The sequence below is a fragment of the Bos indicus x Bos taurus genome, chromosome 28 (genome assembly GCF_003369695.1).
Source record: "Bos indicus x Bos taurus breed Angus x Brahman F1 hybrid chromosome 28, Bos_hybrid_MaternalHap_v2.0, whole genome shotgun sequence".
Taxonomy (NCBI): domain Eukaryota; kingdom Metazoa; phylum Chordata; class Mammalia; order Artiodactyla; family Bovidae; genus Bos; species Bos indicus x Bos taurus.
The window spans coordinates 8,162,154-8,178,323 of NC_040103.1; the positions used below are offsets into that span (position 1 = coordinate 8,162,154).

The following is a 16,170-nucleotide window of genomic DNA, read 5'->3' on the forward strand; positions in this document are numbered from 1 at the left end:
CCATGTCTTAGCTATTGTAAATACTCCTGCAGTGAATATTTGCGTGTATGTATTTTTTTAAACAATTTTTCTGAATTAAAAAAATTTAATTTTATGTACTTCTTTTTGGCTGTGCTGGGTTTTCATTGCTGTGCTTGAGCTTTCTCTAGTTGCAGCAAGTGGGGGCTGCTCTCTAGACGCCTTCTCCACAGAAGCCTCTGTGGGGTGAGGCTTCTCATTGCGGTGGCTTCTCTTGTTGTAGATCATGGGCTCTAGGGCCCGAGGGCTGAGTGGTTGTGGCGCACGGGCTTGGTTGCCCTTTGGTATGGGAAATCTTCCCGGAGCAGGGATCTAATCCTTGTCCCCTGCATTGTCAGGCAGGCTCTTAAGCACTGCACCACCAGGAAAGTCCTCATGTATCTTTTTGAATTATGGTTTTCTTCAGATATATGCCTGGGAGTGAGATTGCTGGATCAAATGGTAAAGCTCTATTTTGAGATCTTCTTTTTAAAAAATTTTTTTTCTGGCTGCCTTATGGGGCTTGCAGGATCTTAGTTCCCCAACCAGGGATTGAACATGGGCCCCGGCGGTGAAAGTGCCCAGTCCTAACCACTGGATCATGAGGGCAATCTCTATTTTTACTTTTTCAAGGAAACTCCATACTGTTCTCTATAGTGGCTATACCAATTTACGTTCCTATCAACAGTGTAGGGAGTTCCTAAAAGGGAACAGGATTCCCTTTTCTTTACACCCTCTCCAGCATTTGTTTGTAGACTTTTATTTGATGATGGTTATTCTGACCACTGTGAGGTGATACATCATTATAGTTTTGATTTGCATTTCTCTACTAGTTAGCAGTGTCAAGCATCTTCTCATGTGTCTGTTGGCTTTCTGTATGTCATCTTTGGAGACGTGTCTATTTAGATCTTCTGCCCATTTTTCAATTGGCTTGTTTGGGTTTTTTTGTTATTGAGTTGTGTGAGCTATTTGTATATTTTGGAAATTAAGCCCTTGTCAGTTGTACTGTTTGCAAGTAGCTGTGTGGATTTATTTCTGGGCTTTCTATCCTTTTCCATTAATCTGTGTTTGTGTTTTTGTGCCAGTACCATATGGTTTTATTAAAGCTTTATAGTATAGTCTGAAGTCTGGGAATCTGATTACTCCAGCTCTATTTTTTTTTTTTTTGTGACTCTTCAGGGTCTGTCGTGTTTCCATACAAATCTTAACAGTTTAAAGACCAGAGCTATATTAATACATCTTCTGTTACCCAAACATTATTGACTGGTGATGTTTCAGTATTCACTTGCATAACAAATCTCTGGCCACAGCCATTAGTTTCTGCAAAAATCCCCTAGTCAGTAACGTGTGAAGATTTTTTTGTTCTAGATCTGCAAAAAATGCCACTAGTAATTTAACAGGGGTTGCATTGAATCTGTGGATTACTTTGGATAGTATACTCATTTTGACAATATTGATTCTTCCAGTCCAGGAGCATGGTGTATGTTTCCATCTGTTTCTGTCATTGATTTCTTTCATCAGTCTCTTAACAGTTTTCAGACTACAGGTCTTCTGCCTCCTTAGGTAGGTTTTTTCCTAGGTATTTTGTTCTTTTTGACACAATGATAAATGAGATTGTTTCCTTACATTTCTCTTTCTGACCTTTCATTGTTAGTGTATAGAAATGCACCATACAGTAGATCTACAAATACCGTAGATTTCTGTATATAATTTCGTATCCTGCAACTTTACCAAATTCATTGGTGAGCTCTAGTAGTTTTCTGGGAGCATCATTAGAATTTTCTTTGCATGGAATCATGTCATCTGCAAACAGTGACAGTTTTACATCTTCTTTTCCAATTTGGATTCCTTCTGTTTCTTCTTCTCTGATTACTATGGCTAGGACTTCCAAAACTGCATTGAATAAATGTGGTGAGAGTGGACATCCTTGTCTTGTTCCTGATCTTAGAGAAAATGCTTTCCGATTTTCACCATTGAGTATGTTGTTAGCTGTGGGTTTTTCATATGTGGCCTTTACTATGTTGAGGTATGTTCCCTCTGTTCACACTTTCTGGAGAGTTGTTCTCAGAAATAGATGTTGAATTTTGTCAGAAGCTTTTTTTGCATCTGTTAGGATGATAACATGGTTTTAATTCTTGACTTTGTTAATGTGTATCACACTGGTTGACTAGGGGATATTGAAACAGTTCTATCCCTGGAATAATTCCCACTTGATCATGGTGTATGATCCTTTTAGTATATTGTTAGATTCGGTTTGGTGGTATTTTATTGAGGATTTTGCATCTACGTTCATCAGTGATACTGACCTGGTATTTTCTTTTTGTGTTTGTGATATCCTTGACTAGTTTTCTGTGAGTATGGTTTCAGTGTGTCTGCCCTCTGATGCCCTCTTGCAACACCTACCGTCTTACTTGGGTTTCTCTTACCTTGGGCGTGGGGTATCTCTTCACGGCTGCTCCAGCAAAGGGCAGCCATTGCTCACAGAAAACTAGTCAGTCTAATCACACTAGGACCATAGCCTTGTCTAACTCAAGAAACTAAGCCATGCCTGTGGGGCAACCCAAGATGGGCGGGTCATGGTGGAGCGATCTGACAGAATGTGGTCCACTGGAGAAGGGAATGGCAAACCACTTCAGTATTCTTGCCTTGAGAACCCCATGAACAGTATGAAAAGGCAAAATGATAGGATACTGAAAGAGGAACTCCCCAGGTCAGTAGGTGCCCAATATGCTACTGAAGATCAGTGGAGAATAACTCCAGAAAGAATGAAGGGATGGAGCCAAAGCAAAAAGAAAACCCAGCTGTGGATGTGACTGGTGATAGAAGCAAGGTCCGAGGCTGTAAAGAGCAATATTACATAGGAACCTGGAATGTCAGGTCCATGAATCAAGGCAAATTGGAAGTGGTCAAACAAGAGTTGGCAAGAGTGAATGTCGACATTCTAGGAATCAGCGAACTGAAATGGACTGGAATGGGTGAATTTAACTCAGATGACCATTATATCTACTACTGAGGGCAGGAATCCCTCAGAAGAAATGGAGTGGCCATCATGGTCAACAAAAGAGTGTGAAATGCAGTACTTGGATGCAATCTCAAAAATGACAAAATGATCTCTGTTCGTTTCCAAGGCAAACCATTCAATATCACAGTGATCCACGTCTATGCCCCAACCAGTAACGCTGAAGAAGCTGAAGTTGAACAGTTCTATGAAGACCTATAAGACCTTTTAGAACTAACACCCCAAAAAGATGTCCTTTTCATTATAGGGGACTGGAGTGCAAAAGTAGGAAGTCAAGAAACACCTGGAGTAACAGGCAAGTTTGGCCTTGGAATATGGAATGAAGCAGGGCAAAGACTAATAGAGTTTTGCCAAGAAAATGCACTGGTCATAACAAACACCCTCTTTCAACAACACAAGAGAAGACTCTACACATGGACATCACCAGATGGTCAACACCGAAATCAGATTGATTATATTCTTTGCAGCCAAAGATGGAGAAGCTCTATCCAGTCAGCAAAAACAAGACGGGAGCTGACTGTGGTTCAGATCATGAACTCCTTCTTGACAAATTCAGACTGAAATTGAAGAAAGTGGGGAAAACCACTAGACCATTCAGGTATGACCTAAATCAAATCCCTTATGATTATACAGTAGAACTGAGAAATAGATTTAAGGGCCTAGATCTGACAGATAGAGTGCCTGATGAACTATGGAATGAGGTTCGTGACATTGTACAGGAGACAGGGATCAAGATCATCCCCATGGAAAAGAAATGCAAAAAAGCAAAATGGCTGTCTGAGGAGGCCTTACAAATAGCTGTGAAAAGAAGAGAAGTGAAAAGCAAAGGAGAAAAGGAAAGATATAAACATCTGAATGCAGAGTTCCAAAGAATAGCAAGAAGAAATAAGAAAGCCTTCTTCAGTGATCAATGCAAAGAAATAGAGAAAAACAACAGAATGGGAAAGACTAGGGATGTCTTCAAGAAAATCAGAGATACCAAAGGAACATTTCATGCAAAGATGAGCTCGATAAAGGACAGAAATGGTATGGACCTAACAGAAGCAGAAGATATTAAGAAGAGATGGCAAGAATACACAGAAGAACTGTACAAAAAAGATCTTCACGACCCAGATAATCACGATGGTGTGATCACTGACCTAGAGCCAGACATTCTGGAATGTGAAGTCAAGTGGGCCTTAGAAAGCATCACTACGAACAAAGCTAGTGGAGGTGATGGAATTCCAGTTGAGCTATTCCAAATCCTAAAAGATGATGCTGTGAAAGTGCTGCACTCAATATGCCAGCAAATTTGGAAAACTGGAAAACTCAGCAGTGGGCACAGGACTGGAAAAGGTCAGTTTTCATTCCAATCCCAAAGAAAAGCAGTGCCAAAGAATGCTCAAACTACCACACAGTTGCACTCATCTCACACGCTAGTAAAGTAATGCTCAAAATTCTCCAAGCCAGGCTTCAGCAATATGTGAACCGTGAACTTCCTGATGTTCAAGCTGGTTTTAGAAAAGGCAGAGGAACCAGAGATCAAATTGCCAACATCTGCTGGATCATGGACAAAGCAAGAGAGTTCCAGAAAAGCATCTATTTCTGCTTTATTGACTATGCCAAAGCCTTTGACTGTGTGGATCACAATAAACTATGGACAATTCTTCAAGAGATGGGAATACCAGACCACCTGACCTGCCTCTTGAGAAATCTGTATGCAGGTCAGGAAGCAACAGTTAGAAGTGGACATGGAACAACAGACTGGTTCCAAATAGGCAAAGGAGTTCATTAAGGCTGTATATTGTCATCCTGCTTATTTAACTTCTATGCAGAGTACATCATGAGAAACGCTGGACTGGAAGAAGCACAAGCTGGAATCAAGATTGCCGGGAGAAATATCAATAGCCTCAGATATGCAGATGACACCACCCTTATGGCAGAAAGTGAAGAGGAACTAAAAAGCTTCTTGATGAAAGTAAAAGTGGAGAGTGAAAAACTTGGCTAAAAGCTCAACATTCAGAAAACGAAGATCATGGCATCCAGTCCCATCACTTCATGGGAAATAGATGGGAAAACAGTGGAAACAGTGTCAGACTTTATTTTTCTGGGCTCCAGAATCACTGCAGATGGTGACTTCAGCCATGAAATTAAAAGACGCTTACTCCTTGGAAGGAAAGTTATGACCAACCTAGATAGCATGTTGAAAAGCAGAGACATTACTTTGCCAACAAAGGTCCGTCTAGTCAAGGCTATAGTTTTTCCTGTGGTCATGTATGGATGTGAGAGTTGGACTGTGAAGAAGGCTGAGCGCCGAAAAATTGATGTTTTTGAACCGTGGTGTTGGAGAAGACTCTTGAGAGTCCCTTGGACTGCAAGGAGATCCAACCAATCCATTCTGAAGGAGATGAGCCCTGGATTTCTTTGGAAGGAATGATGCTAAAGCTGAAACTCCAGTACTTTGGCCACCTCATGTGAGGAGTTGACTCATTGGAAAAGACTCTGATGCTGGGAGGGATTGGGGGCAGGAGGAGAAGGGGACAACAGAGAATGAGATGGCTGGATGGCATCACTGACTCGATGGATGTGAGTCTCAGTGAACTCCAGGAGTTGGTGATGGACAGGGAGGCCTGGCGTGCTGCGATTCATGGGGTCGCAAAGAGTCAGACACGACTGAGCAACTAATCTGATCTGATCTGATCTGATATCCTTGGTTTTGGTATCAGAGTGATGGTGGCCTCATAGAATGACTTTGGGAGTGTTCCTTACCCTGCAATTTTTTGAAAGAATTTCAGAAGGATACATGTTAACTCTTGTCTAAATGTTTGCCAAAATTCACCTGTGAAGCCATCTGGTCCTGGACTTTTTGTTTGTTGGGAGTTTTTTAAATTCATGGTTTCAATTTCAGTACTTGTGATTGATCTGTTCCTGTCTTCTATATTTTCGTGGTTGAGTTTTCAGAGATTGTTTTTTTCTTTTTTAAAAAATTTGTTAATTTATTTGGCTGCACTGGGTCTTCATTGCTGCCTCTGGGTTTTCTCTGCTTGCAGAGAGCGAGAGCTGTTCTTCACTGTGATTCATGAGCTTCTCCTTGCAGTGGCTTCTCTCATTGTGGAACACAGGCATGTGGGTTTTAGTAGTTGGGCACATGGGCTCAGTACTTGTGGTTTGTTGGCTCAGTAGTTGTGGTGCATGGGCTTAGTTGTTCCACAGCATGTGAGATCTTCCCTGACCAGGGAGTGATCCCATGTCCCCTGCATTGGCAGATGGATTCTTAACCTCTAGACCACCAGAGATGGAGAAGGCAATGGCACCCCACTCCAGTACTCTTGCCTGGAAAATCGCATGGATGGAGGAGCCTGATGGGCTGCAGTCCATGGGGCTGCTGAGAGTCGGACATGACTAAAGCGACTTAGCAGCAGCAGCAGACCACCAGAGAAGCCCTAGGTATTTTTTGGTTTCTTTGACATCTTCAGTGATCCATTGGTTGTTAAGTCGCATGTTGTTTAGCCTTCACATTTTTGTGTTTTTTACAGATTTTGTAATTCTTCCTTGTAATTGAAGATTAGATTAGAATCTTCAGGCAATGTGGTCAGAAAAGATACTTGATATTATTTCAATTTTGTTAAATTTACCAAGGCTCACTTTGTTACCCAACATATGATTTATCCTAGTGAATAATCCATGTGCACTTGAAAAAAATGTGCATTCTGCTGCTTTAGGATGGAATGCTCTGTAAATACCAGTTGAGTTCATTTGTTCTAATGTGTCACTTAAGGCCTCTGTTTCCTCGTTGATTTTATGTCTGAATGATCTGTCAGTTGATGTAAGTGGCGCGCTAAAATCACCCACTACTATTGTGTTGCTGTCAGTTTCTCCTTTTATGTCTGTTAACATTTGTTTTCTACACTGAGGTGCTTCTATGCTGTGTTCATCTATATTTACAATTGCTATGTCTTCTTGAGTTGACTTCTTGATCATTTTGTAGTGTGTTTCTTTGACTCTTGTAGCAGTCTTTGTTTTATTTTTATTATTTTTTTTTTGTAGCAGTCTTTGTTTTAAAGACCTGTTTTTCTGATAATATTGCTACTCCAACTTTATTTTGAATTTCATTTGCATGGAATACCTTCTTCCATCCCCTCCCTTTCAGACTCTTTGCGTCTCTAATCTGAAGTGGGTCTCTTGTAGACAGCATACATATGGGTCTTGTTTTTATATCCATTCATCCAGTCTATGTCTTCTGGTTGGAGTAGTTAATCTATTTACATTTAAGGTAATTACCAATATGTATGTTCTCCTTCCCATTTTGCTCATTGTTTTGGATGTGCTTTTGTAGGTCTTTTTTCTTTTTTTTTCTCTTATGATTTTATGACTGTCTTTAGTGTTGAGGTTGAATTCCTTTTTCATTTTTTGCTGTGTGTGTTTATATATGTGTGCATGCATGCTCAGTCATGTCTGACTCTGTATGACCCTATGGACTGTAATCTGCAAGGCTTCTCTGTCCATGGGATTTTCCAGGCAAGAATCCTAGAGTAGGTTGCCATCTCCTCCTCCAGGGGATCTTCCTGAACTAGGGATCAAACCCAATTCTCCCACGTCTCCTGCACTGCAGACAGATTCTTTACCACTGAGCCATCAGAGAAGCCCATGTATATATGTACACATATATGTTTATATGTACATGTATACATACTTTATGTGTATATATAAATGTACTATATATTTATAGTGCATTTCTGGTTTGCAGTTACCAGGAGGTTTTGATACAGTAGTTAGAGGTCTTTTAATCTCCTGTTTGTGTCATCAAAATTTTACACTAGCTTTTTTCTTGATTAATGTTAGATATGAGTTTCTTAGTAGCCCGAATGGAGAGTTCCAAAGAATAGCCAGAAGAAATAAGAAAGCCTTCCTCAGTGATCATTGCAAAGAAATAGAGGAAAACAATAGAATAGGAAAGATTAGAGATCTCTTCAAGAAAATTAGAGATAACAAGGGAACATTTCATGCAGAGATGGGCACAATATAGGACAGAAATGGTATGGACCTAACAGAAGCAGAAGATATTAAGAAGAGGTGGCAAGAATACACAGAAGAACTACACAAAAAAGATCTTCATGACCCAGATAACCATGATGGTGTGATCACTGACCTAAAGCCAGACATCCTGGAATGCAAAGTCAAGTGGATCTTAGGAAGCATCACTACAAACAAAGCTAGTGGAGGTGATGGAATTCCAGTGGAGCTATTTCAAATCCTAAAAGATGATGCTGTGAAAGTGCTGCACTCAATATGCCACCAAATTTGGAAGACTCAGCAGTGGCCACAGGACTGGAAAAGGTCAGTTTTCATTCCAATCCCAAAGAAAGGCAATGCCAAAGAATGCTCAAACTACTGCACAGTTGTACTCATTTAACAAGCTAGCAAAGTAATGCTCAAAATTCTCCAAGCGACGCTTCAACAGTACATGAACCAAGAACTTCCAGATATTCAATTGGATTTAGAAAAAGCAGAGGAACCAGAGATCAAATTGCCAACATCCATTGGGTCATCAAAAAAGCAAGAGTGTTCCAAAAAAACATCTTCTGCTTTGTTGACTATGCCAACACCTTTGACTGTGTGGATCACAACAAACTGGAAAATTCCTCAAGAGATGGGAATACCAGACCACCTGACCTGCCTCTTGAGAAACCTGTATGCAGGTCAGGAAGCAACAGTTAGAACTGGACATGAAACAACAGACTGGTTCCAAATAAGAAAAGAAGTACATCAAGGCTATATATTGTCACCCTGCTTGTTTAACTTATATGCAGAGTACATCATGAGAAATGCCAGGCTGGAATCAAGATTGCTGGGAGAAATATCAATAACCTCAGATATGCAGATGACACCACTGTTCTAGCAGAAAGTGAAGAGGAACTAAAGAGCCTTCTGATGAAAGTGAAAGAGGAGAGTGAAAAAGCTTAAAACTCAACATTCAAAAAACAAAGATCATGGCATCCGGTCCCATCACTTCATGGCAAATAGATGGGGAAACAATGGAAACAGTGACAGATTTTATTTTGGGGGGCTCCAAGATCACTGCACATGGTGACTGCAGCCATGAAATTAAAAGACGCTTACTCCTTGGAAGGAAACTTATAACCAACCTAGACAGCATATTGAAAAGCAGAGACATTACTTTGCCCACAAAGGTCCGTCTAGTCAAGGCTATGGTTTTTCTAGTAGTCATGTATGGATGTGAGAGTTGGACTGTGAAGAAGGCTGAGTGCCGAAGAACTGATGCTTTTGAACCGTGGTGTTGGAGAAGACTCTTGAGAGTCCCTTGGACTGCAAGGAGATCCAACATGTCCATCCTAAAGGAGATCAGTCCTGGGTGTTCATTGGAAGGACTGATGCTGAAGCTGAAACTCCAATACTTTGGCCACCTGATGCAAGGAACTGACTACTTGGAATAGACCCTGATGCTGGGAAAGATTGAAGGCAGGAGGAGAAGGGGACGACAGAGGATGAGATGGTTGGATGGCATCACTGACTCGATGGACATGTGTTTTAGCAAGCTCCAGAAGTTGGTGATGGACAGGGAAGCCTGGCGTGCTGCAGTGCAATGGATTGCAAAGAGTCAGACACTACTGATTGACTGAACTGACTGACTGATTATTGTTGTTATTACAATGAATTAGGAAAAAGTACTTTTTAAAATGTTCTTAGAACACTTAATTTTCATCTGTAGGAAAGTAATAATATGTTGGTTTTTGTTAGAGCGTAGTACTTTGCAGTCATCGGTGTGATGAATATAAAAATCTGTAATTACTGGCCCGCAGTGACAGAAAATGTGCTCTTTGTTTCACTAAACTATTACCCTTATCAACCATGTGTTGTAGGACTAGTAACAGATAAATAGAATACCTGTTGTTCAGTTTATTGTAAGTGACTTCAGTTTGGAATCTCTGTCGTTTCACTCTAGAAAGAAGTCTAGCCAAAGTAACATGTCTAGCAAGGGGAGTCTAATGCAGCGTACCTGGGATCTTGTTAGAAATATGAATTTTCAGTTTGGACATGAAGAGATTCTAATTCACTATTTCAGAGTTAAGTTCCAGGACTCATCACATAAAACGTGCTCCCTAGATGATTCTGATGTCCCATTTTGAGATTAAGTTTTTATTCCTTTGGTTGCACCAGGAAGCCACCAGAAAGCAAAATAAAACCATCTGAGCCCTTACAAAACCAAGCTTTCTATCCTGGACTTCGGCTGAGGCTTGAATTAAGACATAGCCACTTCTGAAACACCAGTGGATATGTTATAAAGATGCTATCAAGTGTGATGTGTTCTTCATTATCTTAATGCCCTTTATACAAACAAACACTCTGTGACAAATTATTGTTAGCTCAGGGAATGGGAAAAAACGGAGATGGTTTTCCTACTGAACAAGAGGATCGCATCTTTTTCTTTTTGCTGCAAGGAAACTCAAAAGCTACTTGACTCCTACTATTTCAATTATTCTCTCCTATCCTCTTTTAACGCTTCTTATCCACCCTCCTTCAGCTTGTTTTTGTTGTGTTGTTGTTAGCGATTTTTGATCTTTCAGTATCCAGTTTTCTTTCTTCTGAATAAAAAAAAAATATTATTGAATTATAGTTGATTTGCAATGTTGTGTTAATTTTCTGCTCTACAGAAAAGTGATTCAGTTTTACATATACATATTCTTTCTTTTTTTCTATTACGGCTTAAGCATCACAGGACATTGGACATGGTTCCCCATTCTATACAGTAAGACCTTGTTGTTTATCCATCTTACATATGATAGTTTGCAACTGCTAATCCCAAACTCCCAATCCTTCCCTACATGCCACCCCCCACACCTGGCAACCGCAAGTCTGTTCTCTTCATCTGGGAGTTTTCATTCTTTAGATATGTTCATTTGTATCATATTGTAGCTTCCACATGTAAGTGATGTCATATGGTATTTGTCTTTCTCTGATTTACTTTGCTTAGTATGATAATCTCTAGATTCATCCGTGTTGCTGCAGATGGCATTATTTCATTCTTTGTAATGGCTGAGTAATATTTCATTGTGTACATATACCATCTCTTTATCCATCCATCTGTTGATGGACATTTAGGTTGCTTCTGTGTCTTGGCTATTGTAAATAGTGCTGCTGTGAACATAGGGGTCATGTATTTTTGAATTAAGAGTTTTTTTAATTCTTTAATTCTTGTCTGGATACGTGTCTAGGACTGGGATTGCTGGGTCATATGTTAGCTCTATTTTTAATTTTTTGAGGAACACCCATATTGTTTTCCATAGTAGCTGCACCAATTTACACTCCCACCAACAGTGTCGGAGGGTTCCTCTTTCCCCACACCTTCTCCAGTATTTGTTATTTGTAGACTTTTTAATGGTTGTCGTTCTGACTGGTGTGAAATGGTACCTCATTGTAGTTTTGATTTGCATTTCTCTAATAATTAGCAACAATGTGCATCTGTTTATGTGCCTATAGCCCATCTGTTATGTCTTCTTTTCTCCAGGCTTATAAGTTTCTCTGGAGAAGCAGGATGAAGTTCAAGTTCTTTACCATGTTGCAGCCTCTCTTGACACAGTTGGGTGCAATCTCTTCTTTAGTCAGTTTCTGTTGGCTGTTGTTTTTCTTGGTTTCCAGTCATAGACTCTTGTCTTTTTCCGTGCTTAGTTGTTTTTCTTTGAGTGCCAGATATTGGTTGTAAAGAGCTGTAATTTGAGCTTTGCAGTGGTGGTGGCTTCTTCCAGAGAGGACTGAAGTGAACTCTGGCAGATGCAGAAGGTCCACAGCAATCCCAGATCATCTAAGCACATCTGGGAATGTGATTGAAGTTAACCTTCAGTTGCTACAGGGGTTAGTCTATTTAGGTTGGCTCCTTCTTGCTCTTGGGTTGAAAGCATTTCAAGCCCCAGAACAAAACCTAGAGGGTTTCTCGCAACCTCCACCTTCCGTGGGAGACTCTGATTTTCATTATTTGTCTCTTACTCCCTCAAAAGTGAAAGTGAAAGTCACACAGTCGTGTCCGACTCTTTGCGACCATGGGCTATAGCCTGCCTGGCTCCTCTGTCCATGGAATTCTCCAGGCAAGAATACTGGAGTGGGTTGTCATTTCCTTCTCTAGGGAATCTTTCCAACCCAGGGATCGAACCCAGGTCTCCTGTACTGCAGGCAGATTCTTTACAGCTGAGCCACTAGGGAGCCTTAGTCCCTCAAAAGCTCTATCTAAAGCTGAACAAAGCTTTGTTCAGCTTTTTAGCTTTTCAACCTTTTCTGCCAGAGTCAGCAGATGCCCAGGGGAAAAAAGTTGCTCTAAGGCTTCGCTTAACTCTGGGTTTCCCTCTTCTCTCAGATTTTGGCCTTATAATTCTTCAGTGCCTTTTTAGCTCTCTGGTGGTTTAAAAGATATATATGTGTGTGTGTGTGTGTGTATTTTAAATTGTGTTAAGTTTTACATAACTGAACTTAACATTTTAGTCACCTTTAATTGTATAGTCCAGTGATTTTAAGTAGAATAATGTTGTACAGTCATCACCACCATTCATCTCCAGAACCTTCTTCATTTTACAGAAGTGAAACCCTGTAGCCATTAAGCAGTAATTTCCTGTTCTACCCTCCCCTCAGCTCCTGGCAAACACCATTCCACTTTCTGTTTCTATGAATTTGAGTATTCTAGGCATCTCATATAGGTGGCCCCAGACTTCGTCTCTGCTGTGACTGAACCACACACACAGTTGGGTTTCCAGGGCAGAGGCCCGGGACACCCCACTGAACCTGGAGTGCCAAGTCCTGCCTCTCTCCCTCCCCCGCCCCACATTCAGCCGCCTTTGTTTGGGGAGAGGCGCTGGGGTGTGGGGTGAGGTCCTATCTGGGTGGCCGAGGATGCCTTCCCCATCATGGCCCAGGAAACGGAGCCAGAAGTTCTCAGACCCCTCACTCCCCATTGCCTGGGGAGTTGTGGAAGTGGAAACACCCCAAGTTAGAAATCCTGACAGATTCCATGATTTGGGCAGGAGCTCTGGGTTGGAGGTTGCAGGGGTCCCAGGAAGAGACTGGGGACCCGTCCCATTGACCACCCTGATTCTACGCCATGTCCCCTCTTCTCTGTTTATGACCTCGAGACTTGGTCGACTGGCTCCCTTTCCACGGCTGTCGTCTGTTCTGGGTTGAACTGAGTTGAATGTGGGACCTCACTGCAAAAGAAACCTTGTTAAAATTCCTCCCACACGTTCTAGGGTTTTTTCTACTTGGATCTAACGTTGGTCTCAATTTTGCCCTAATGTGCTCAGCTGTAAACACACGTTTTCAAGGTTTTCAGTATGACCCCTTTAACTTCAACGGGAGTCAGAATACCTTATGAATCAGAATACTCAGTGTTCCCCCTGCCCCCACAAGTCCATAGCAGGGGCATTGGGGTTTATTTTAATTGTAGGACATGATTTCTGTATTTGAGTTAATTTTTATCAGCCCCAGTTATGATGCCTCATCATCAGTATTGGGTATGAACCTATTATTTAGAAACTTGGGTTTTTTTCTGAAGACAGTTCTTTCCTATGCTCTAGTTTCATGATGTGGTTTTAGCAGAGTTAATCAGAAATGACTCAGTTTATACAATTTTATTCAGCTTCAAATTGGTTTGTGCTAGACAAGCCAATCCCAATGTCCTGCCACCCCACCCCCGGACAGTTGCTCGCGCACAGCAGCCACAGCTGGTGCTGAGACCTTGTGGACTCCTTTGTCAGTGCGCAGCTCCCTAGGGAGGGTGCCTCGGGGGTGGCAGCTTCAGGTGCGCTTGCCCTTGGTGGCAGGCAGGTGCCAGGCGGACCTGGGTCTAAAGTGCCAGGTGATGGGGGGGCCAGGTGGTGAGTGCATGGACTTTGGGGTAAAGGACTGAACATTTCTCTCTCAAGAAAACCCGGGTGACTCTAGTGATGAAGAACCTGCCTGCCAGTGCAGGAGACGTAAGAGATGTGAGTTCAGTCCTTGGGTCCAGAAGATCCCCTGAAGGAGGAAATGGCAACCCACTCCAGCATTCTTGCTTGGAGCATCCCATGGACAGAGGAGCCTGTTGGGCTGCAGTCCATGGAGTTGCAAAGAATCAGACATGACTGAAATGACGTAGCATGAATGTATTGTTTGTTTTTGTGTGTCTGGCTTAGTACACTTAGCACAAAGTCCTTAGGGTTCATCCATGTTGTAGAATGTGTCAGAATTTCCTTCATTTTTAAGACTGAATATTCCATTGTGTGGACAGACCACATTTTGTTTAGTAATTGATCTGTCATTGGACACTTTGTTTATCCGTTCGTCCGTTCACTTTTGGCTATTTTGAATAATGCTGCTGTGAACACAAGTCTACTAATACCTATTTGAGTTCCTGCTGTCAGTTCTTTGGGTGTTTGCCCAGAAGTAGAATTGCTAGATCAGGTGATAATCCCGTGTGTAGCTTGCCCAGGAACCACTGCACTGTTTTCCACTGTTAGCTACACCATTTTACATTCCCACTAGCAATGCATAAAATTAACAATTTCCCCATATCCCTGCCAACACTTATTTTCTCTTTTGTTTTGTTGACACAAGCCATTCTAATTGGTGTAAAGTGATTTTTAAAAATTGTGTATCTAGATTTTCTAGTTCTCCACAGGAGGGTAGATCCAGAAGTGAAACTCTGTGTCTCACAGACTTTGGCACCTAGCCCAGTTCTGTGTGTGTGTGTGCTAAGTCGCTTCAGTCATGTCCAGTTCTTTGCGGTGCCTTGGACTATAACCTACCAGGCTCCTCTGTCCATGGGATAGTGGGTGCTTAATAAATATAGGGAGAAGAGAGAAGGGAAGGTAAGAGAATGCTCTGAAAACTAATGTGGTTTGCAAATATAAGATACGAGTTATACATGGCATAGTATGGTGGGTAAGTATTGGCTTCTGCAATTAGAATGACCTGAAGATGCGTGACTTTAGGTGTTATTTTACCTATATTGAAGAAAAATACTAATTATATATATATATAATTTTACTTTATGAGCAGCATATTGCTAGGCTAGGACTCAAAAAAGTGTGTATTTGTTCAGGAACTGTTAAAAAGAAGATAGTGATAACATCTTGTTTGTAAAGATGAAATGTCTGTTGTAAGGATAACATGAAATAAAGCAAAGTTTTTGGTACATAAGTGCTCAGTAGCTATAGTTATTTTCTGCAGTTGTATTTTTTTGTTGATTTTTTTGAACCAAACTTACTGTTGCCTTTGCTGATTAAGTCCTGAGTCCAAGGTTACTTTTTTTTCCTAAAGACTTCTTTCTTCACCAGTGGTGTCTCTGTATTATGGTTTCCGTTGCAAACGGTATTTGGTTGCAGAGAAATGGAGCCTGACCTTGTTCTAATTTCTCATTTGGGTTTTCTTGTTCTGCCAGGACTCTGGTTAGGAGTAGAATGGGACAATCCTGAGCGGGGAAAGCACGATGGAAGCCACGAAGGGACTGTGTATTTTAAATGCAGGTAATTTTCCATTTTGAACTGGCCTGGTTATCTTTGTTTATTTTTAAAATGTTCGTGTGTTATTTGGTTGCGTCGGCTCTTGGCTGCAGCTCCTGGGATCTTCATTTGGGCACTCCTGCTGCCCTCCAGTTGCAGCACACAGGCTTATTTGCCCCCTGGCATGTGGGATCTGAGTTCCCCGGCCAGGGATTGAACCCAAGTTCCCTGAATTGGAAGAGGTTCTTGCCTGAACCCCAGGGAAGTCCCTGACATGGTTATGTAGGAGAATATTTAATAGTTGAATAAAGGGGAATGGAGAAGAGGCATTTGACTCTTGGGGTGGTTATAATGTAGAATTTAGTGTATTCTAAAAAGCCCATACTATTTGTAGAATTTTTTCCTTGTTTTTATTATCTTTTTAATTTGTTATGCTTTTTATTTATTTATTTTTGGCTGTGCTGAGGGCGGGCTTTCTCTAACTGCGGCAGGTGGGAGCTATGCTCTAGTTGCAGCGTGCAGACTTCTCATTGCAGTGGTTTCTCTTGCAGTGGAGCAGGGGTTCTAGGGCGTGTGTGCCTCAGTGGGTGCAGCTCTCGGGAGCTTAGTTGCCCCGAAGCACGTGGCATCTTCTTGGACCAGGGATTGAAGCCGTGTCCCCCGCATGGCAGGAGGATTCTTAACTGCTCGACC

General features: G+C 41.5%; 1 protein-coding gene across 5 annotated transcripts in view; it reads left to right on the plus strand.

The window, feature by feature from the left end:
* TBCE (tubulin folding cofactor E) overlaps positions 1-16,170 on the plus strand; it is an 89,274-nt gene that overhangs the window by 36,315 nt on the left and 36,789 nt on the right. For 4 of the 5 annotated variants that reach the window (XM_027530944.1, XM_027530947.1, XM_027530946.1 and 1 more), the window contains one exon: positions 15,417-15,501. The exons of the other annotated variant lie outside the window; for it this stretch is intronic. In XM_027530944.1, coding sequence (XP_027386745.1) covers positions 15,417-15,501 — 85 coding nt within the window. The remainder of the gene's footprint in view (positions 1-15,416; positions 15,502-16,170) is intronic. 5 annotated transcript variants of the gene reach the window in all.